Below are 23,785 nucleotides of genomic sequence, written 5' to 3' on the forward strand. Positions count from 1 at the left end.
ATATGATTTTCTGCCTCCAACACCTTGTCAGGTAAAGTACCTCTAAAATTTAAAGCAAAAGATCTAGTTAATTTTAAAAAACTACAATAAAAATGCCAATTTTCTTTATATTTTGGATATTGTTGTGCTTTTGCAGAGATTGGCAGTGGCACCCACTGCTTTCAGTTAGAAGTACTTCTGTTTAAAAATGTAAGTAACAGTTGGGCGCTGGTGGCTCACACCTGTAATCCTAGCTATTTAAGAGGATTGTGGTTCGAAGCCAGCCTGGGCAAATAGTTCACAAGACCCGATCTTGAAAAAAACCCAGCATTTAAAGAGGGCTAATGGAGTGCCTCAAGGTGTAGGCCCCAAGTTTAAACCCCAGTACCCACCCCACATACACAAATTCACAAATGTGGAGCTATGTATACACATAGTTGAAAAAGTAGTTTAAACAGTAGTGTAAGTCTTAGCACAAAACATAGTATGTTTTCTCCCTACTCTTTCAAAGATCCTCCAACCCTAGAAACAAGTAGCATAAAATTTCAGCTGTTTTTTCTGACATTTACTCATATCCATATTTATAAATAATATGTGTAAACTGCTGTCTTTAGGTCATCAAACTTAGTTTTGTCTGTTGCCTTTCTGTTATGATGAAGGAGAATATAGGGCCCTTGTATAACCTTCCTCTGTTCTTACCTACCCTTCTTTTGATAAAGTTCTGTTATCATGTTTTGTTATATTACTATGTAATATTTTTGTTATTAGGGGTAATAAAAAGTATTTGTAGCTGAGCATAGTAGTGTACTATGACCATCTTCCTGATGGCATTTTTTTTCTTGAAGTTAATGCTTTCTTTGTGTTTACATTTGCCTTATTTTCTTTGTGACTGTTGTAGCACTGTGTTCATATTATTCAAAAGTATCTAAAACCTAGCTCTCCAAGAAAACCCCAAAAAGCCATGCTGTGCTAGGGGTTGAACCCAGGAACCATACGTGCCAGGCAATAGACACTGACTCATACATCTTATATTTTGATTTCAAGTTCCAGTGTGAGGCCACATTTGGTTCTCCTCAGCCAGCTCTAACATAGCACTGAGCTATTTCTAACTCTCCCACATATGCTAGTAGTACACAGTAAGATTGCAGAGCAGGTTTTCCTCTGATTGTTAATTTTTTAAAGAACAGTTTGTTTTGTAAGAGGACATATTTGCTCTGGTGGCCAGGTTAACGCTTTTCTTTTGAACTTGTGAAAATATTTATAGGCCTTGGGATTTTTTTGTGTGTACTCATATTTATAGGAAGAAGATTTCTGAGTAGAAGTGGGATCTGTCAGAGAGGTATGTGGGATTCTGTATAAATTTTTGGGTCCTGGCTAGAGAACAAAAAGCAAAAGTTACCCAACTTTTGATATTTTGCTAGAGGAGAGTGTGAGGCTGTTGGTGAGAGGGTCAATGTGGTGGTCTCCAGGTATGTTCTGCCAGTCTGACTGTCAGGCTTCTTTCTGAGGCTGCTTGCTTGACCTCTTAGTCAGCTGAGCCCTCCTCCACATCCCTAACTGGTGTGACTACTGGGGTTTGGTGCTTCGGCAATGCTTGTTACCAAAGCATCCTAGCATAGGCTAGGATGGCATATTTTGGCTTGCTCTAGCGGAACTTGTTCATAGAGTTAAGAGCTGTTTGCTTGTGGGAGCTGGGCTTTGACTTTGTCTCCAGGTTCTGATCCTCTAACCTGAGGAGGTATTTGAGTCAGAGCAGAGTTCCAGTGTCCACAGAATGTAGTGAGTGAGCAACTCCTCTAAGCATCTCCAGGTTACTCAGGACAGTGCTGTGACACCTGGCACTGGAATTCTCGGTGGCAGTGCCCAGCTCATCTGGCATGCCACTGCCCTAAGTGGACGCTTGGAGGGGCACTGAGGTACTTCTCCCACACCTGCCTATAGTGCCCACAACTGCTGCTGCCTGAACTATTGTGTTTTGAGGTCACTCTAGGGCTCCCATTTACTTTTGGGCCAAACCGGTTTTCCTTTTGTGGTGGTTCATGGCCAAGGTTATGTCATCTTGAATTCTGCCATATATCTTATAAAAAAGACTTTCTAGTTAATTTTGGCCTTTCCTCAACTCTCCTAGCTATTCAGACCTTCTCTTTAAAAATTTCCTTATTCTTTTTCATAAGAATGTGGTAGATATGCTAAAAGACTTGGCTCAAATCATTGAATGAGCTGGAAGTCCAAAATGGAATTTATACTCTAGTAATTCTCAGTATTATGTATGGCAGTGAGGCAGCCTTTTTGAACTGCAGAGAAGTCTTTGTGTTAGCTTTCCATTACTGTGACAAAATAGCTAAGAAAATCAACTTATAAGAAGGAAAGATTTATCTTGGCTCAAGGTTCCAGAAATTTCAGTCTATGGTTGCTTGGGCCTGTGGCAGCACCGTAGATCATGGTGAGAGCACATAGCATAGAACACCTGTTTACCTCATAATAGTCAAGAAGCAAAGAGACAGACAGTAAGTGGCCAGGGTCCCCAAATCCTCTTCAGGGCACACCCCCAATGACCTAACTTTCTCCAACTAGGATGTACCTCCTAAAGATTCTACTACCTTCTGATAATGTCAAAGCCTTTAAAGCATGGATCTTGGCCAGGTGCTGGTGGCTCACATCTGTAATCCTAGCTACTCAGGAGGCAGAGATCAGGAGGACTGTGGTTCGAAGCTAGCCCGGGCAAATAGTTCCTCGAGACCCTATACTGAAAAAAACCCTTCACAAAAAAGGGATGGAGAAGTGGCTCAAGGTGTAGCCCCTAAGTTTAAGATCCAGTACTGAAAAAACAAAACATGGGTCTTTGGGGGACATTACATATCCGGACTATAGTGGTCTTCTTCAAAAATTGTGTTCTGGCAACTGAGACTCCAGCAGCTTAGAGTGTCCCTCCCTCTTTTTTATTTTTTTATTTATTTTATTCATATGTGCATACAATGTTTGGGTCCTTTCTCCCCCCTCCCTCCCTCTTCTGATGGCTGGGTACCATCTTGGATTTTTGGAAAGGTTGGTGAGGGTAGTAGTAGTTGTTAACACAGCAAAGGGAAAGTTGTGAAATACTTTGTTTCTTTTTGAAGTTGAAGGAAGGAATACTCAATTGTTACAATTGCATGTGATTGTCTAGACTTGTGCATTTGCATAATGTTTCTAGATTTGTGGTAAACTTGTTTCAATAAGATAGTGAAACATGCAAGTGATGATTTTAAGAACTGAAGGTTAAGCTTTTAGAGAGAAGTCCTTTCCCAAAGCATGGTCTATGGGCCTCCTGCAAGGGGATTCTGAGCAGGGAGGGGAATAGGATCTCACTCTAGACACTGAATTAGAACAAGATCCTCCATGGTGAGCCCTGGGAAATGGGGTTTAAATCAGCCCTGACTCTGACTGTGCACCTGTGCTGATCAGGAACCACTGTCCTGGGCCATGTGTGCTTGTGTTGAATTGCTGTTCTCTGCACATTTTTGTTACTCTTTGGTTTTGATTAAGTTGTCCTCTGGTGTAAACATTGGTGAATTTCCCCCCTTATCATTCATTTCTGCCTGTTTTGTTTAAAATCCAGGCTAATAACTTAATTTTTATGAGCTGCTTTTCATTTCTGGATTTTTAATTCTGAATTATAAATTTTTTTCCCACAGAGCTGAGAAAACAGAAGTCCTCAGTGAAGATCTCTTGCAGGTAACAAAATAAAGTCTTAAAATGATCTGTTTAAATGATCAAATTAAAAAAAAAAATCCAGTGCTGAGGGTATAGCTCAATGGCAGAGCGCTTGCCTATGTGAGAATTAGAGATTGTGGGTTTTTTTTTTTTTTTCTTTTCTTTTTTTTTTTAAGCTGGAAGAAGACAAATGGTTTCGAGCTGGAAAGGGAAGCAGTGGAGTGGCTTGGTGATAGGAAGGGGATATGAAACCCTGGTGTTGTGTTAATGAAGTTCAGATGGGGCTGTCCTTCTGTCCTGCTTTCCAGTGCCAGGTGTTGGGGAGGAGCAGGGCCTGGTTGGGCCCTGGCACTGTGACCTGGTCACGGGTCCTGGGTAGGCTAAGTCTGTAATCTGCTGCCCAGAAGATGCCCTTGGTGAGAAAGGCCCACCAGCTGAAACTGAGGCCCTGTTGGCTGCAGCCTTAACCTCTTGCTCCCCTTTCATGCTATTGTTTCACAGCTTGGGCTGGTGAGTCTTGAGGGGCTCAGGCTTTTGATGACAGGACCCAGGTCTGACAGAACCACCCTGAGGCCCAGACCTTCTTCCTTCTCTTTGCTGCTACTCCACTCCATCTGTCAACAAGTTTCCCTAACTTTGGGGCTGGGAGTTTCTCTTGGAAGACACTGGATACTTTATATGCTTCAGTTTGCCCCTTCTGCTCACACCCCCACCTAAATTCTTAGGGGATGGCAAGCCTCCTGCATGAAGACTTGTTAAGCCTTCTCACCTATGTAGCAGGTCTACTCAGCTGAGTCTCTGTACACTGGAGGTGTGCCCTCAGGTGATTGTAGAAAAGGAACTGGCATAATTTAGAAAAATGCTGCTTCCACCACACCAGGCCTAAATACCCTTCTGAGCGAGGAATCAGCCATCTGCAGGTGGGAATCCAGTCATTCCTTGGTATCCATGGGTGGATTGGTTTCCAGGTCTCCCATGGATACCACAATTTGTGGATGCTTGTTCCTTATGTAAAATGGCCTGGTGTTTGCATGTAACCTATGCACATCCTCCTGTGTGCTTTCAGTCATCTCTAGATGACTTATAAGGCTTGATATGATGTAAGTGCCACATAAATAGTTGTTCTACTGTATTGTTTAGGAGTAATGACAAGAAAAAAAAAGTGCACATATTCAATACAAGGGTTTGTGGGTTTTTTTTTTTCTCCTTGAAAAATGTTGATACACAGTTGGTTAAATCCATGGTTGCAAAACCCACTGATAGAGAGGGCCAATTTGGGTGGGGCTTCTTTTCTTTTCTTTTTTTTTTTTTTCCATTTATTTTTATTGTTGTGCTAGGTAGGGCACATTGTACTATTTACAAAAGTTTTTATAATATATCAAATATATCATACGTCAATTCATCCCCTCCACCATTCTCCCCTCCCCATTTCTGGAATAGTTTCAGTAGGTCTCATTTTCTCATTTACATACATGTGTACACTGTATTTTGCACCGTGTTCACCCTCTCACACCCTTTCCCCACCTTCTTTCACCTCCCATTGGTTCCCCCCACCTCCTGCAGGACCTTGAACCCAGGACTTGTGCATAGTAAGCCTGTGCTCACTGAAATATTGACTTGTAAGAGCATTTCTTGTTTTCTTTGTTTTTGTTTTTGTTTTTTTGTAGTCTTTCAGGACTATAAGCTTTTTTAAAATTAAAGAGTAGAAGTTTGGTTTTTTTTAAGATTTTTAAGGAATCATATTCTTAGTATTTCTTAGTTTATAGTCTATGTTTTAAATTCATTTTTAGACTTTCAGAGATTCTGTTTAACCAAACTAGGTTTTCATGCTTGTGTGTGCCTCCTCGTGCCCTGTGCTGGAGCTGTAGATCACCAAGTCCCTGTATTTTGTATTGTTCCTCTATTCAAACATTCATGGAGTTCAAGAGCTTTACCAATTCCTGGAAGCTCCTGACTTAATAACACAGGTCCTCTCTCCCATCTCCAGGACTGCTGCACATTTTGTTTCCCCATGTCTTTCGTGCTGTTATTAACTTTATAAAGGTAGTCATGGTACCAGTGCTGACTCTGGTATCCGGCTGCCTGAGTGTGAACCTCAGTCTGTGTCTGACCAGCTCTGAGGCTTTTGTGATTTATCTAACCCGCCTGGTGCCTCAGTGTCCACTCCTCTCCAGTGAGTGTGTCAGCAGTCTCCATGTCAGGCTGTTGTTTAGAGGATTTAATGAGCTAACCCTGGGAAGTGAAGATAATGAAGCTAGAGTGGTGATTTTGGTGGTACTTTCATGAGCACTACAAGCCACAGAGATGTGCGTTGCTGGCCTGTTTCTGAGGTGAAACTCCCTTAATTTGCTCTTTTTTCTCCCACCTCTTTCTTGGGCCTGTCTTAGAGCCTTTTGAGGGCTGACTTTCATTTAGTCATGTGGAGTTGCCCCAGAAGACTGGGAATCCCAGGAGGGCAGGAACTGGAATTTATTTACTGTTGTTTTTCTAGTACCTGGAATAGGAGACTCAGTAGACACTTGTCCTCTTTGCTCACAAATAGTAAGTCAACAGTTTCTGATTCTGTGACAGTAGAAAATTAAATTAAGGAATTTTGTTTGTTTGTTTTGCTCTTGTGGCAAATGAAGAGTATGTACTGGTTTTCTGCTGGTTTGAAATCTGGTCACTGTTGATGGGGGAGGTGATGGGGCATCTGCCCCTAGATATAAACTTGCCTGTCAGGTCAGAGTACTGGTGACTAGGCTTGGATCTGAAGAAAAGCAGCTGGTGTTGTGGGTCCTTTAAAAAAGAGACACAAAACAACTCATGCAGTAAAAATATTTGGGGGTCAAAATGTATTCTGCTTTGAATTTGTTAGTTTTTCTTTAAAATAGAAAACATCCCAAGGGCTTGCTCTCATTCTTCATGAGTCATCAGAATACACATTTTTGGCATTCCTTCCTGTAACAAGCAGCTCTCTTTGCCATAAACAGCCATAGCCCAGCAATAGTATTTTGGGAAGCTACTCACTGGGTCCCGAAGCCAGTGTTGCTTACTGCTGGCTGTCCATTCTGCTTCTGATGCTTAGGAAAAACAAAAACATGCCCTACCCCCCAACCTTGTTAAGGAATAATTTTTAAGCATCTATCTTGAGTTTCAGTTTTGGACATTGATTCTGTTCCTCAGTCTGATGTACTGTCATGTGCTGGAGAGAGCTTGTGACTTTTTCCCATCAACAGTGGGTCTGGGCCAGAACTGTTCAAGACATTTCTGCTTTCTTGGTGCTCTAGTGGGCAGACTGATGGCCACCACTCTGGCTGATGGAAAGGTTCAGTGAAGATGGTCCCCTTCCCCTGCACAGATTCCACCTTGAAGGGATCTAAAGCCCTCTGCATAAGGAAGATCAGTGGCTCCCAGCCAGGGCTGACTTTGCCCACTGGATGTGTTGAACAATGTCTGCAGTCATTTTTGGTTGTCATGACTCGGAGAGTGGGGAGCTGCTGGCATCTGATGTGCAGAAGCCAGAGGGGATGCTGAGCACATCACAGTACATAGGACAGCCCAGGATTGTGTAATGCACAGTGTCAGTCATGAGAATCTCTGATGTAGATGAATGGGAGCCAGTTCAGTTTATACCCAAGAGCTAAAGCATTAGACTGCAGAGGACTTTTCCTCTCTCCTTGTAAATGTTACTCATAGAAGAGGCTGAGTTTATTCTTAAGCCCTGCAAATGGCTCTGTGTGTCTACTTTGTCAGATTGAACGGCGCCTGGACACAGTACGGTCAATGTGCCACCATTCCCACAAGCGTCTGATGGCATGCTTCCAGGGCCAACATGGCACCGATGCTGAGAGGAGACATGTGAGTATCAGATGCGACCTGGGCCCACCTTTTCTGTGTCTTTCTGAGGCTTTGCACCCCTTCCGTGGTTGATTTTCATAAGCAGCATCAGCAGATTGGCCTTTGGATTGGTACCGTTTATGTTTATACCTCCTGACCACAACACTTTCCTGCCTTAGTCATCACTGGGCTGAAAGCTCTGTTTGCCAGGATTCTGCTCCAGGTGCCTCCGGGAGCCATTTGTCACCGATAAGGGAATGAACATGTCAGTTAGGAATCCTTTGGCACAAACCTGTAGCCTATCTTACATTGATTTCCGGAAAATTACTTTATTGGCTCCTTAGCTGAAGAGTCCAGACATTGGAGTGGATCTGGTAAGCCTTGGTCTGGCATTTCAGTGTTATAACCAGATTCTTTCCTCCTCTCCCCTCTGTTTTGTTCTGTGTCTGCTTCATCCCTAGACAGATGCCCTAATGGTTATAAGTTGGCTGCTGGCAACTTCCATGGGCTTCTTGCTTCCTGTATGTGTCCACCAGGACAGAGCAGATTTCTTAGTGAGTGAGGAACTTTTTTTTCCCCCCTCAAGCCCTTGGCACATTGATCTGTGTCCAGTACATTCCCCATTCAGGAATATTCATATTCCAGTCTAGTTCCACGGTGATGGGTGAGAAGATGGGATACACTGGTGGGGCCCAGCCTTACAGCCTGGGTTGGGGCCCACCCTGCAGCTCACAGGCTTTATTGAGACTGGAGTATATCCCTAAAAAAAGAAACCTAAGATACCATTGGAGAGAGGAAAGATGGACTCTGGCAGGGCCATCCAATTTGTAATGCACAATGGGTTTGTTCAGAGCATTCAAGTTCCCAGGTGCCACCAATGGAACACAGCCACTTTCATTCATCTGGCAGTTCTGCCCTTGCTTGTATAAGCTGCTAGCATGAGCCTGGGCCACATGAAAGTGACAGTTTCAGCAGCACACTGGAAAGCTAGGATTTGCGTGTCACCAGACTCCTCAAAAGGAAGAACTGGTATGCAGATATATATGTCATCCTTCTTTTGTATTTCTTACAGATGTTCATAGGGCACCTTGACCACAGGGTTATCCCTCCATTGCACAATAGTTAGGAATCCACAGTTGTGCAAATCAAGAGTGCACTTTTGCATTTGCATGCGGTTGCAGGAATGCATACTGCTGCTCCGCCACCCAGAACCAGCCCCAATCCACTGACTCTGACCTGCTGTTCTTCCTTGTTCTCTTGCCCTGGCTTCTACTTGCTCACTCATACTATTGTTTCCCAAGAGTCTGTGCTGCTTCTCCTTATTTTCTGAGTCATATTCTCTGGACCATCTTCTCTGTTTTCATGGCTTATATCTGATATCTTATGCCAGTGACTTCTTAGCCATTTTCACCAAGCAAAAAGTTGTGACCCTAGAAGTCTATTTTAGCACTCACAGCCAGTTCTTCCTTTTGTGTTGACACTCTTGAATTCCGTTCATACTACTATTCAAATAGAGAAGCATGGGGTTCTCTTATACTTCCTTTTATTTTATCCTTTACCTTTCCATAGCTTTCCCCACTGCCCATAGCTGCCTGATTAACAAGCCCTGCTATTCTCTCTGCGAATGTCTTAAATTCCTCACCCCCACTCCATCTGCACCCCCTTTGCCTTAATGCAGAACCTGATGAACTCTTACCTGTACTACATTTTCTACCTCTGGTGTCTCTCCCTTCCAGTCTGTCTTCCACCTGTCTTCCACTTCAATGCCTAAAGTACAAATCAATCCTGTCATCCTCCCGCCTTTAAAAAGTCAAAAATCTTAGCTCAATGATTCTTAACAGGAACCAGAGCCTATGCACTGGGTTCTTTGGGTTGCCATAAGAACTAGGAGACACCATGGGCATTTGGAGAGTGAGAACCAAGATGCTAAGTGTTCGGTAGTGCCTGATGAGATAGTTCCACACAAGGAAGTGCCCCACAGTGCTGTGCTGCATATACTTCTTTTGAGGGACCCTGACTGTCTCCCATCACCTGTAAAAATCCAAGCTCTTCGGCATGACTTCACTCTCTGCAATCTGATAACCATTTTGTTTAATCACCTTCTTTGTCCTTTGCTTCCTCTCATTCCCACTGTAGTCCAGCCACATAGTACCTGCCAGTCCCCAGATATGCCCTGTCCTTCACACAGTTATGCCCTGTTTTCCTGTGGTCTGCTTTGAGATGCTTCCCAACTGTCACATACATTCATTAAAACCAATTTGAATATTTATCAAATACCTACTATGTCCAAGTGCTAGAAATATAACATGAATAAAATGTAAGTGCTCATGGCCTGATGGGGTAGTACATGCAAGCAGATAGTTATAAAACAACGTGTGAAATAAAATACGGTCAGGGTGTTATGGAAGGACCAAGAATGGGTACTTTTTTTGGAGGGAATCCTGGGAGGCTTCTTGGAGGGGGTAGTTTCTCAGCTGTAAGGAGGTGAATTAGTGGCGGTGATGGGAATGTCACAAGGAGCAGGAGCAAAGGTGCTCTGTCTTCATTTCTAAGACCTTCTGCCTTAGCTTTCATTTTCCAACCTCAAACAAAAGTGCCTGACAGGACTCTGAGGAGAGGGAGAAAGGGTCACCATGACAATGGCAGGAGAAAGTGGGTGCCCACAGGACTCATGTAGCATGGAGAAAGACCCAGCAATCTGTAGGGCTCCAGAACATACATGAGGAGCCCCCAGAGATCTTGCCAGAAGCTTTTCTGCACATGAGAGGCAAAAGTTGGAGGGAAGGGAGATGGAGTCTCCACTGAAATGCAGAACTTACTCTGAGGGCCATGGAAGATGTAGAATTCTCTTTTTTGTGTAATTGGCATGTGTGTTACAGATTAAGATGGGAGAGTTTTTTTTTTTTTTAAATTCATCTCTGGCAACAGAAAAGCTGCTCACCCCAGGGAAGCCCAAATCCTCTCTGGAGTTCAGTGTTGGTAGACAACACCTTAATTAATGAGCTCATATGTTCAGCAGAATTTATTTATTTATGTGTACCAGGAAGCAGAATTGTGGCTTTGGAATCAGGGTATGGAAACCACAAGGCTATTTACAACTGGGACCTTGAAAGATACTTGTCAAAAATAGATGCTGATTTTGTTTCCACACTCATGGCATGGCGTTCCAGAGTTATACAAAGTATATTTCTCTTGATTATCATATTTACTTATATCGAACTTCCTTTTGAAAGTTAGCATGACTGACACTTGAGTTGTCTTCTCTTCTTGGGTCTTTCTTGTTTAGAAACATGGCAGCCAGGAGTGGGCATATGGGCAGAAGGACTCCATCATTCATTCATTCATTCATTCATTTTTTTATTTACTTGAAAGCAGCTTGCTGGGGGTGGAAGGAGATGGGCGAGTATGTTTAATGTTATTTTAAATTTCAATTTGCTGTTTTGAATAGGTTTTACAGTTATCTAGTTAAAGTTCAGAACACACAAAGAACATAGATAAGTCTCTCCTAGTCCTGTTCTCAGGCACCCAGCTTCCTCTGCCACAGCATCAGGATTAGCTGTTCCTTGGATGGCCTTCCAGAAATATCCTCTATGGTACAAGCCAATACAGATGTAAGTGTATCAAGTGGAGCCCTTTGAAGGAAAAATAAGTAGACGACATGCAGAGTGGACCCTGTGTCTTTGACACAAGCGTCCCTTCCACTGGGAAGGCAAATTGACATGTGGTGTAGAGTAAAAGCATTTTTTGGTCAACACTATAGTGTTACAGTCAACGTGCTTGTTACTTTCCAAGGCTTTTCTACCTGTATTCTGAGATAAGCCATCAGCCAGTGATGAAAAGACCACCTCATGGGCTCAGGCCACAGGCACTGAGGTCTGCACTTCTGTCCTCTGGGGCACTTCAGCTCTGGGCTTTGAGTTCTTTGGTCAGGTGATCCATGGTCATTGCTGGTGAAAAACAGATCTGTAAAGGGAAAATGTTGGGCTTTGTGCTTAAAAACTCTACAAAAAGGTGTTTGGATGTTTAGCTAGATATTTTTAGCAACTGAAAGCTAAATTTTAGGATTACGGCCAATTTTTAAAAAATTTTTTTATTCATTTATTCACATGTGCATACATTGTTTGGGCCATTCCTTCCTCCTGTCCCCCCATTCCTTCCCTCTCCCCCCACCCCCCTCTTGCTTCTAGGCAGAACCTGTTCTGCCCTTATCACTAATTTTGTTGAAGAGAAGACATAAGCAATAAAATTACAGCCAAATTAAGATTCAGTTTAAGAATGTTTGAGCAGAAGTTTTTGAAATTGAGTACTGTATTGCATTTACTTGTAATAGTGATCTAGAGAGCAAGATCTGTACATGGAACAGAGTACAGATTGAGTTTCCCTAGTCCAAAAACCTGAAATCCTGATGCTCTGAAATCTGAAGCTTTTTCTTTTTGCCTGGCAGTACTGGGGACTGAATTCAGAGCCTTGATTTTGCTAGGCAGGCGCTCTGCCACTTGAGCCCTGCCAGTCCTTTGGTTTTAGATAGGGTCTCACACTTCAGGCTGGCCTCGGACCTCAATCTTCCTACTTCTACCTGCTAAGCAGCTGGAATTACAGGTGTGCACCACCATGCCTGGTCATTTAATCTTGAACCATTCTGAGTACTGACATTATACTCAAAAAGTTTCATATTTTTGGATGTTTTGGATTTGGGATGCTCAACCAGTTAAGTCTATACAACTATTCCAAAGTTCCAAAAACTCCAAAATTTAAAATACTTCTGGTCCCAAGTATTTCAGAGAAGCGATTCTCACATGTGCTCTTGACTAATTAATGACAGTAATGACAGCAGTTTGCTGAGTGCCTGCTGAGTCCTTAGCTGTGTGCAGGTCCTTGACACTGAGGGTCTACTTTAGTCCACAGGCCTCCCCAGACTGAGTCATAGTGATGCAGTCACATGGCTAACACCTGTGAGGCTAGAAATGGAACTGCCATCTTCTTACCTGTGTAGTTGCCTGGAAGGAGAATAACCCAAAAATGTGCCTTCTGCCTTCCAGAAAAAGCTCCCTCTGACGGCGCTTGCTCAGAATATGCAGGAGGCCTCTGCTCAGCTGGAAGAGTCCCTGCTGGGGTAAGTAAGGGGCCTGCTTTCCAAGAGCGAGGTGAAGAGGGGGTCATGGTGTGCACAGCAGCTACTGGTGGGACCTGAAGCACGGGAGCATGAGCACATGACTAATCCTCAGGAGAGTGCTTAGACCCTGGGGAAAGTGGGCCCTAGCCTCAAGGCTGCTGGAGGGTCTTTCCAGTAGGAGCCAGGCCGGATTGGATGGTGGAAGGAGCCACCAACAGCAGTGACTGATAGGGTCAATAAGTATTCTCCTAAGCTTGTCCAAGAACTCAGTCCCTTCCCTGTGTCAGGAATGACCCAGATTTACGACTGACCAGTCTCTCTCTGTTCTTAATTAAGACTCACTTCCTTTAAAGGTGGCCACCAAATGTCAATGGCACTCATCTCAAAGGAGTGGATTTTTCTGAGCTATATAGATTTTTCTTTTGACAGTACTGGAGATTGAACTCTGGGCTGTGTGCTTGCTAGACAAGTGCTCTACCACTTGAGCCACGTCCCCAGTCCTTTTGCTTTTTAGTTTTGTGGCCTCTCTTTCCATTTCCTAAGTAGCTGGATTACAGGCATGTACCACCACACTTGGTGATGATTGTTGTTTTAACTTAAAATTTTTACGCCTGGTTTATTTTCCTTTTTAAATGTATCTTTTTTTATTGACACATAATAAATAATTGTACACATTTACAGGGTACAGTGTGGCATTGCAATACATACAATGTGTAGTGATCCTATCAGGGCAATTGACATATCTACTCCCTCAGACATTCATCATTTCTTTATGTTGGGAACATTCAAAATTCTCTCTCCTGGCTATTTAGAATTGGGCCATTAATTGTCATCAACCATAGCCGTCAGGAGTTGTTTCTCCTGTCCAACTGCACTGTACCCATTAACCATTCTCTGTGCCCTTCCCTCCCCAAGGGAGGTGTGTACTAGTTAAGTAATAAAGAAGTGTGGGAAGGAAGGAAGCAGTTTTCATTGTAGGAGGCAAGGCTTGGTCTGCTCTCTCCTGCTGAGACAAGAGCTGTACTCCCCGGCTGGGCGTGGCCTTTGAACTTTTCAGCCCATTTCTGACCTGCAATTCTTCCTTTTTTCTTTGAAGAGAATGTTTTCCTCCCACCCTTCACCATGCCTTTGTCTTGTCTACGAGCCCATAATGGAAGGCACTGACCAGGCTGGAGTGTGGCTTGTGGCCGCCTCGGGTATCCCTGTTCCCTATAGCTGGGATGTGTTTCTGTCTTGCTTTCTCTGCTATTGCCATCGTCCTCATGCCAGAGTGATGCTGTGTTCTAGTCCTGGGCTCAGTGCTCAGCAAGTAATAGCACATTGTTCAAACAGCCTAGGAGGGAGGCGATAATAATGGTTCCATTTCACCGATGAGAACATTGGCAAACAGAGGGTAAGAAAATTGCCTGAGACCACATGGCTATGAAATAGTAAAGCCTGTGTTCCAACTCTGACAGTTTAACTCTGATAACATGGCCACCTTACACCTCACCACACACTTTTCTGGTACAAAAAAAGAAAAAAAAATCCACAGAGAGCTGGAGGGTCGGGGTGAAGAGGAGGAGAGAGGGGAAGGAGACCGTGGGGCCACACATTTGCATGTGTGCTTTGTGTGATAGCAGCTGTGCTAGTGGAGATGACGTTCGTGGTCCCTAACGTTAGCCAGCCACCTCATCTTCTCAGGTGGATGCTTTAGGAGATTTTCAGGGTGTCTTGGGATCATTTGGATCTTACCTGACTTGACATTCTAATTCTTGAGTAAGTTGTGACCTCACCCTTCATGCCTCATCCCACCTATATAAATTAATGCTGGAGGTTTCCTCCTTCCTTCCCTCCTTCCCTCTCTCCCCCTCCCCCTTCCCCTCCTCTCCCTTCTTCCTTCATAGGATTCAACCCAAGTACTCATGTATACTAGGCAAGTGCTCTACCACTGAGCCACACCCCCATCACAGTCATTTTCATTTGAAAACACAAATCTGGATTCACTTTTTTTTTTCTTTTTCTTGAAACAGGGTTTCACTATGTATGTAGCCTAGGCTGGTCTCAAACTCACAATTCTTCTGCCTCAGCCTCCCGAGTGCTGGGATTACGGGTATGACCACCACGTCCAGTGGACACAGTTTTAGATGATCCCTACATGTGTGGTATTTTAAAGGCTTTCCTGGGTAGTGCTCTTCTGTGTTTCTGTCATGTAGCAAAGCAGAGCTGCAGCCATGTGATAATCAGTGCCTGGTGTCACAAGCACATTCTTGTTGGGTGTCTCGTTTCTAAAGGAAGATGCTGGAGACGTGTGGGGATGCTGAGAATCAGCTGGCTTTTGAGCTCTCTCAGCATGAAGTCTTTATCGAGAAAGAGATCGTGGACCCTTTATACGGCATTGCAGAGGTGGGTGCTTGCACTGTGACACAAAAGGATAGAGTGGCTTGGGCTGAATGGTGGACAGTTCAAGTATGTCTAAAATTTTAACAATAATCAGTGGCTTGAATGTATACTACTTAGAAGTAAGGGGGAAGTTTTTTGCCTAAGAGAAAAAAACGTTTGTACATAGATACAGGTCTTGGAAGCATTAAGCTGAAATCAGAGTGCATTCCATTCAGTATGCTCTTCCTTCTAGCTGGAAATTCCCAACATCCAGAAGCAGAGGAAACAGCTCACTAAGTTGGTGTTGGACTGGGATTCAGTCAGAGCCAGGTAAGCTGTAAAAATCATGATTGATGCAGTAAGATGATGTCACATCCTTAGCACCATCCCCATCCCCACTATGGACAAGGGAAAGCCTGCCGAGTGGACAGAATTGAAGTTGTTACAGAGTCATCACTTGATTCACTGCCAACCCCTCCGTTAGGCCTCTTTCTCCCAAGCATCCATAGGGGTTTTGTTAGAATGTCTGTCCTCTGTGAGCTAATGGTGAAAGGAGACAGAAGAAAATAAGGAAAACTAACTAAATGTGTTTGAGAGGAGAGGGGTTGGAACCACATTCTTAGGAACACAGATCTCAGGACAATAGTGTGTGAATAAACAGAGCTGCGTCCCTAAAAACTTCCAAGGGGCTCACAGTATCACAAACCTTGTGTGCCTATAATTAACACTCACAGTCAAGAAACTCTGCACTCACAAGGGAGGGACTCATGTCACTTTATGTAACCAAGTCCACAGGACTGCTGATATTTCGATGGCACCTGCATTGACCTGGGCAGCACTGCCGCCTCAGTTCTGCCTCAATGGAGGTTTTGCTCCTAACTTGCACACTTTGTTCCTGGGCATGTAGGGAAGCACCACCACAAACCGCACCTTTCTCATACTTTATCATGATGGTTGATAAGGGCTACTTCTGTCAAGAGCCACACAATAAGTATTTCCAGCTTTGTTACTCGCATGTCCGTGTTGTAACCACCTAACTGCTGTGGTAGCAAAAAAAGCAGCCATGGAGCTGAGGGTATGACTCTGGTAGAGCACTTGCCTACCTCCCGCAAGGCCCTATGTTCCTCCCCAGCACAGCAAAAATAAATAGAACAAAAGCAGCCATGGACAGGGCATAAATGAATGAATGTAGCTGTGCTCCAGTAAAACTTTACGACCCCCCTCTCCGTCAGCTCTTCAGTTCCCATCACAGTTCCATGAAGGAGATGTGATTTTTTTACGTAGTAAGTGTGTGGTGATGCAGCCACCGTTGGGGAGTGCTGTGTCAAGTACTTTGATCACAGGTTTAAAAAGTGACTGTCATGGGGCTGCGTTTTCTCATTTCTCAGGTATGGTTGAGTGTTAGGTACATCACTGAGTTAATATCTGCTTTCTTGGGAGGAAGGAAGAAGTTCCAGTACATTAAATATACAAATTAATTTTTAGGATGTGTCCTGGTTTAGGAAATGTTGAGATGATAAAAGGCCAATCTAGGCTGTCACACTTAGTGCAGATATCAAGTAATTCACTCGCCAATGCCAGGTATCCATCTACATACACTGTGTATCAGCTTGTTTGTCTCCCACCGATCCCTGTTCTTTTGTTCCTCTTTATTTTTGATGGATATCAGGTGTGTCAGACTTTGTGTGAACACTGAATACAGAGGCCCCTCAATGCCAGTTGGACAGGGAATAGGTAATATCCGCTACTTTTGAGAAGAGACCTTTTCATAGATAAGGGAAGGACCTGCATGTATTGTCCATGACTTAGAAATAGTAAATGGCAGAGCTAGGATTCTGATGCAGTGTTTATTATCTCCTCGTCATGTGTATGCATGTAATTAGAATTCTGTGTGACAGGGCCAGAGAGTGCAGGCCACCCCAGCATATGTTTTTGCTTGAGCGAAGGAAGAATTTTCAAATGGTTAATTAAGCAAGTCTGTGAGTGCTCCTCACTGCAGTTGGTTGGAAGTGTTTGTTTTTGGCAGCACTGGGGTTTGAACTCAGGGCCTTGCCCTTGCTAGGCAGGCATTCTGTCACTTGAGCCACACCCCAGTCCACATTGAGCAATGCTAATAAAGGTTTATCTGCCAGGAATTTTACATTTTAAGTGCGTGTGTCCCATAGAAGATTTCAACACTGAATCTTGCTCTTGTGTTCATAGACTTATTTATTGTAGGTATTGGAGAAGCTGAAACAGTTGACTATTTCTTCTTTCTTCTTACTTCTTTCTTTGGCTTTTCCCTGTAGGAAAATGGTTAAGAGCTAATGTTGAGTGGGAATTCATCATATGCACACATACACGTTCTTCATATTTGTTCTCTCTGTTACTCCTTGTGACAATTCTATAAGACAGACAGTGCTTATCATCTTAGTTTTGCACATGGGGCAGCTGAGCCTCAGAGAGATTGTCATTAATAAGGTCATACAGCTAGTTAAGCTAGGTGCACTTAAGCATGTCAGACTCTGATGTCCATGCTCTTCTAAAACAGCACTTCCAGCTTTGCTTGGGCAGACTTGGTGGAGCATTTCTGTGCTTCAGGAATATGATGTGGGCAGCACATGACATTTTGGGAGCAGTGCCAGTCTGGGAAGTTTAATAAGGTGCTCTCATGGGTTTTCCTTCTGCATGTGTATGATATCTATGTTTAAGTTTAAAGTGTCACAACTTTCCACACTTCCATACACATCTGTATACAAACAAGGTCAAAGCACATTTGTAATACATAAAAGTTGTTGTAGATTATTATTCCCTGCCTGTCCCCTATGTGTATTTTTAATGTTTTCATCACTACACTATTGAAGTTCTGACTTATACTGCTAAAAATAATCACAGCTCACTGATGGCAAGAGGATACATCATGAGGGAGTCCTTGAGCAGGAGCAGGTTCCTTGGAGCATAGGGAAAATTCTAGATCAGAGCAGAAGAGCAAAGGAGTGCTTCTTGGCAAGGATTCTATGACGGGGCACTGCAGGAAAGGGTTCTGTGGCTGCTTTTCAGCAGTGGGATTTGTGTGGGATAAGACCTGTTGGTTATGCTCAGAGCATAGTCACCCCCAACAGTAGGCGAGTCCTGTTGTGGCAGGACACTAATGTCTGCTTTTGTCTGTTTTTGTTCATAGAGGATAAACTCAGAAAAGTGACGCATCCATCCTGGGTATTGATACCTATCCCAAGTAGAGTCAGTTTTTGGGAAAGTATCTGTCTCACTAGGTCCTGACTCTTTAAGGTTGAGTGTGCAGCCAGTTCTCACAGTGGCTATCGCTTTGCTTTGCAGGTGGAACCAGGCTCACAAATCTTCAGGTACCAACTTTCAGGGCCTTCCATCAAAAATAGATACCCTAAAGGAAGAGATGGATGAAGCTGGAAATAAAGTAGAACAGTGCAAGGTATGGGAGTTCCATAATCAATGTGTACTTTCGTCAATCTTTTTTTGTATGTGATGCATGAAAGGTCAAATATTGTAAATTATTTAATGTTTTATATCATTCCTTTCAGAATACTCTAGGTGATATTAAAAGCAGCTTTGTTTTCTTTATTTTCCAATACTATACATTATTTTGTAATCAAAACCTGACTAGGCTTTATTTATAATAAAGAGTAGGAGAGAAAGAGAGAGAGGAAATATACCATAAAGTTACAGCATCTGAAATGATAGTAAGTATAAAAACAGATCAGTATAAAATATAGATTTTGTAGAACAAATGTTGTAAGACTTAATATATAGCAAATTGGTCATCATGTATCCATTGGGAAAGGAAGGATTGTTCTCAAAATGTTGCTATAACAGTTTGTAACTTGAAATATAACTTTTTATCTCATAAATTAAATTCCAGATTAATTAGATGGTGAAGTGATCTCATTCTTGATGCATCTATGTATTCTGAATGTTATTTTTTAGTGGTAAAGAAATGTGTCTGGCCTGGTGCTGGTGGATCATGCCTATAATCCTAACTACTTTGGAGTCTGAGTTAGGGATGATCATTGTTCAAGGACAGCCTGGGCAAAGCCCCCATCTCCAAAATAACAAGAGTAACATGAACTCTCCATGCTACTTTGTCATATTTCACAGTGCAGTATAAAGCCCTGAGTCAAACCCCAGTCCCACCAAAAAAAAAAAAAAATGGATCTTTGTTGAGTCTTAGGATTGACTTAGACTTCCCCTGCTCTTAGTGAGCCTGCGACCATGAATCCCAAACTGGTCCCTTTATTCTAGTAAATAGTTATTTTTTTAGTTACTCAGGTCATGCTATAGTTCCTTCTTGTGGTTAACTGTTTGAAATAATTTTAAAAAGTAGATATTAAGACTGAACTCACAAAGTCATGCCATAGTCTTTGTGTTTAAAAAGATCATATTCAAATAAATGCTTCTAATAAAATAGTGTCATACTGGCTGTTTGTGTTCAGAATATCTGTCATTCACCCAGCAGTCTTCTTCCTGTCTGCCCTGACCTGCATCTTGCCTATTGAATGTCTAATGCACACATATTTGGCTGGCGGTATGAGAATTCTGGTACATGGTGGCTGATGTCTCTTTTCAGCTTTCACATCATGACTTGCCAGTATTTCAAATGATGAAAACTTATGAAAATGTTTTCTTTTTTTATTACCTTTTTGGTAATTTCCTCACATCTAGGTTCTCTTTTAGTTATTCACTCTTTAGATATATCTGATCTGATTAAGTTTTGAATTTTACTGTGTTTTTCATTTCTGAAGTCCTAATTCTTCAAAACTGCTTTCGATAGTGTATTCTCTTCCTATTGTTTCTTTTTAAAGCCTTTAATCATTTTAAATATACATATTTTGACAGTCTCTGACAATTGTATTTCCTGAAGTTCTCCTTGAGAGTGGTGGGAGCTTGTCTGGCTGGATTATTTTATTTTGTAATTTTGTGTTGAGCTCATTTTAAGAGGGATTTTATCTGTGAGAACCCTGGCAGTTAGGAGTTAGTGTCACCAGAGAGAGTTAATAGTTCAGGTCCATTTTTAATTAAACGTTCTCATTCTGGCATTTCCTGGGCCATAAATACAGTAAACTCAAACTTGAAGCTCTCATAAAAGTAGGTTCTAAAAATCTCATAATATTGTTTTTCTTTTCCAGACTCAGAACCCTACACAAAACACATATACTTCCCTACTGTTTCCGTGTGCTGACATTGAATTTATTTTAATCTGCCTTTTAATTGAGAGTGTAGTTCTCTAGGAATTTTGTCTTTATGCATGATGCATCTGTACCCCGTGTGTGCCTCATTGGCCTAAGGCTTCATTTTCTGGCTTGACCCCACATGAATGTCAGGCTCAAACACCTCGATCACCACATTGGCACAGATTTGCTCCAGGTCATTACAGCTTATACTTACACTTAGCGTTCTGGCTTTTTGTTTCCATTCCTTCCTTTTCTCTTTCTTTTTTTTTTGAGGAGAAGCATGCGAGGGACTCAGAAAATTTATTTTCTTGCTTTCACAGCTATCCTATAATACAGTCATAACTAGCATTTCCAGATTTATCATAAAGGAGAGGGTATTTTTAATACATCATCTGTAGTGCTGTATACTTTTGCTTCCTAGCAAGGTTGATTAAGAATGTACCTTGGAGATCTTCCTATGTCAGTCTGTAATAAGCTCCCTGTTCTTTCTGTCGTCTGGTGTGTGGTTGTGCCAGTCGGTTAAATGGACAGTTAATCTCTGGCTGTTTTGTCGCTTTTTGATCTAAGGACCCAGAGGATTATTCTCACAGGATGTTCTCTTTCATCTTTTCAATGCCGTGTCTTCTCTTCTGTACCAGGACCAGCTTGCAGCAGACATGTACAACTTCATGGCCAAAGAAGGGGAGTACGGCAAGTTCTTTGTTACGGTAAGTGCCTGCCCTTGAGAGAATGTTAAGACATTGTAAAAACTGAGTCTTTTTACTTATTTGCAAGAGTTCATTTTTAGTTTTGCTTAGTCATTGTGTGTGTGTCCATCCAATGCTAACGTTACTTTTGTTTTTGAATGTGGGTCTGTTCTCAGTTATTAGAAGCCCAAGCAGATTACCATAGAAAAGCATTAGCAGTCTTAGAAAAGGCCCTTCCCGAAATGCGAGCCCATCAAGGTAACGTACCGTGCGTGCTGGCTGATGTCCTTCTTGTCGCTGCCCCTCTGCCTCTGCTCTTTGCCCTGACTCCTGTGCATGCGTTTCCTTTGGATGAAGCCCCTCTGCCAAGGAGGGTGCTATTTCCTAGTATAATCTCATCTTCCTTGCTATGTTCTCTAATTTCTTCCAAACCCAAATTAACACACTAATGGACATTGGCAGTTCTTCTGAGCTTTCTCTCAAACAGAAAACTGACTCCTTCAGGGAGTGTGTGTGTATTTTTCTGTCTTCTAAAGGCTTGAAATAGTCTAGCATCTAATTATCTTTCTCCAAATCAGTTATTTGTTCCTTAGGCTTCAGTCTGACCTTGAGCCTCCCAGAGAATCCATCCATTCTAGAGGAAGTATTTCAGACTTTACAAAAGAGAACTTTAAGCCCACCCTTGATGCACATCATCAGTCACTTTATAAGTGTGGCTGGAGCTCAAGACCACAAGCCTCTCTTCAGACCCTCTGCCTTTGCACAAGGCTCCTCTTCTTACCAGCACTAATATTTTGCACATGGCAGATTTTATTCCACAAGTGGACTGAATTTTCCTTTGACATTTAATTGTAAGTTGTGTATTTAAACTGTTCATCTCACCTCTGTCCGATTTGCCAAACAGGGCAGAAATTGTTCTTTCATCTTCATACCTACTGATTACTACATTTGCCCCTCAGTGTCCAGGGGGAATTAGCTCCAAGACTCTGCAAGACACCAGAATCCCAGGGTACTCAAGACCCTTATGTAAATCAATGAAGGATTTACATATAACCTGCCCATAGCCCCCTATACTTTAGGTTATCTCTACATTACTTATAATACATAGTACAATGTAAGTACTGTGTAAATAGTAGCTATACGACATGGTTTAGGGAATAATGACAAGAAAATGAAGTGTGTACATGTTCAGTACAGAGCAGTTTTGTGTTTTTTATCCGTAGTTATTGAATCTGCAGATACAAACCCTGCAGATATGGAGGGTTAGCTGCATTTTGTTTGTGGTATAGACTTGACACTTGGAGCTCAGGTTCACCCTGCAGATTCATTGGTCTTGAGCTAAAAGGGGATCAGGCCTGGTGCTGAGTATGACGACCATGTGATTGTGCAGGGTGAGCAAATGTGTGGTGTTCTGTGGATGTGCACACATACTGGCCCCCTCAAGAATGCTGTTTTTCCTCTAAATTTCAAAAGGTACTAGCAGGCTCTGGCTCTGTGCCTCAAAAAGTGTTTGGATTATGGAATAGGGAGATTGTCTATCTTGACTGACCACATAGCCAGGTCTTGAGCAATCTCAGGTGCAGTGTGTCATTACTTCATAGGACAAGCTGCCCTTGTTTCCTAAATGATCTGATTTCCCAGTTCACGAGCCATGATGTTGGGTCACAGTAGCAAGTGTTCAGCCTTCCAAGAGACAGACTCTTGGGCAAGTTCACACCAAGCACATGTATTTATGAGATACCCACTGTGGGTTGGGTCTTGCCTGGGACAGGATAATAGACACCATCATTGTAGCCTTGGAGTAGTGGAATTCTGATTGGGATGACCTGAGTAACCAGCCCAAACAAGAGAAGTTTGGGTTTCTTGGGCAGCCCCTTTCTATAATTTTCCCTAATGAAATCCAGCAGGAAATGCTGGGGAACAGAGAGTAGTATGGGATGGAACAAGGAGAGCTGGTGTGTGGGAAGCATAGCTGGGAAGGAGGGTGGTCTGTCTTTCTCTGAGGCCACTCCCTTACCTCCTTCTGCCTGTCCTCATACCTCCCACTTCTCCTGTGTTCTCTGCTTTTAGAACGGTTCGGCTTGTCCTTACTATAGGAAAAAAAAGTTTAACTTTATCCTTCTGCCCCTCCCCTCATACTTCTTGGGGGAGCCCAATATTGACAGTCAGTCAGTTGATGTTTGTTCAGTCCCTACCTGCTTGAACTCAGTGCCTGTTTAATCTCTGTCTCCTTCGTTTTTCTGTAGGCTCTTTGAATGACTCCTTTCCACTGTTCCTCTTCTTAACCCTTTGCTCTCTGGCTTTTGCCTCCATTCTGCTCAATTTAAAAAGATTACAGTTTTCAAAACACCAGCCAGATCTTAGTGTTGACACAGTCTGGGTCATCTCTTCCCCATTATACATGATGGGCTTCTCTTTCCACATTTCTCCAGTTCTGTCCCCACCCTAGAAGCCAGCCTTTTCTGAGGTTCATCCTCGCTCCTGTGTTCTCTCTCTTCCTCCCTCCTCTATCTTCCTGGACATGCCCTCATCCCAATGGCTTTACCTCTTACCTACATCTTAAGCATTAGTTCCCTTAGATGTGGTCTTTGCCTTCCACTCCATGAGTCTCAGACAGCAAACCAAGTCTCCACACTCCAGCTGTCCTCCTTTTCCTTGTCTCCTTGATCCCTCCTTTCTCCAAACCACCAGCTTTGAAACCCTGGAGCCAGTTCTCCTTGCTCTTTCACCCCTTTGATGGGTTCTGTTAATTCTGCCCTGTGCTTTGCCTTCTTCCCAGTCCCCACTGGCCTCTCTGCTCTGTGCTCTCATCTTCTTGTGCCTGAACTCTGGGATAAGACATTTAAAACATTCATACTCACAATTCCTGGTATTTTCTCAGTCTGTTGCTCTCCACAAGATGTGCTTGCCTGCTTTTGACCTATTAATTCCTGTCCATCTGAGACCCCCTCCAT

At 42.9% G+C, this 23,785-nt stretch overlaps 1 protein-coding gene across 7 annotated transcripts in view; it reads left to right on the forward strand.

Annotated features, from left to right (window-relative positions):
* Arhgap17 (Rho GTPase activating protein 17) overlaps positions 1-23,785 on the forward strand; it is a 93,195-nt gene that overhangs the window by 38,752 nt on the left and 30,658 nt on the right. For all 7 annotated transcript variants that reach the window (XR_012443213.1, XM_074059740.1, XM_074059738.1 and 4 more), the window contains exons 2-9: positions 3,651-3,690; positions 7,405-7,509; positions 12,528-12,601; positions 14,875-14,986; positions 15,216-15,292; positions 18,278-18,389; positions 20,784-20,852; positions 21,008-21,089. Coding sequence is in view for 6 of the 7 variants with exons in the window: in XM_074059740.1 (XP_073915841.1) it covers positions 3,651-3,690; positions 7,405-7,509; positions 12,528-12,601; positions 14,875-14,986; positions 15,216-15,292; positions 18,278-18,389; positions 20,784-20,852; positions 21,008-21,089 (671 nt within the window). In the remaining variant the exon portion in view is untranslated. The remainder of the gene's footprint in view (positions 1-3,650; positions 3,691-7,404; positions 7,510-12,527; positions 12,602-14,874; positions 14,987-15,215; positions 15,293-18,277; positions 18,390-20,783; positions 20,853-21,007; positions 21,090-23,785) is intronic.

The sequence above is a fragment of the Castor canadensis genome, chromosome 17 (assembly GCF_047511655.1).
Source record: "Castor canadensis chromosome 17, mCasCan1.hap1v2, whole genome shotgun sequence".
NCBI classification, from domain to species: Eukaryota; Metazoa; Chordata; class Mammalia; order Rodentia; family Castoridae; genus Castor; species Castor canadensis.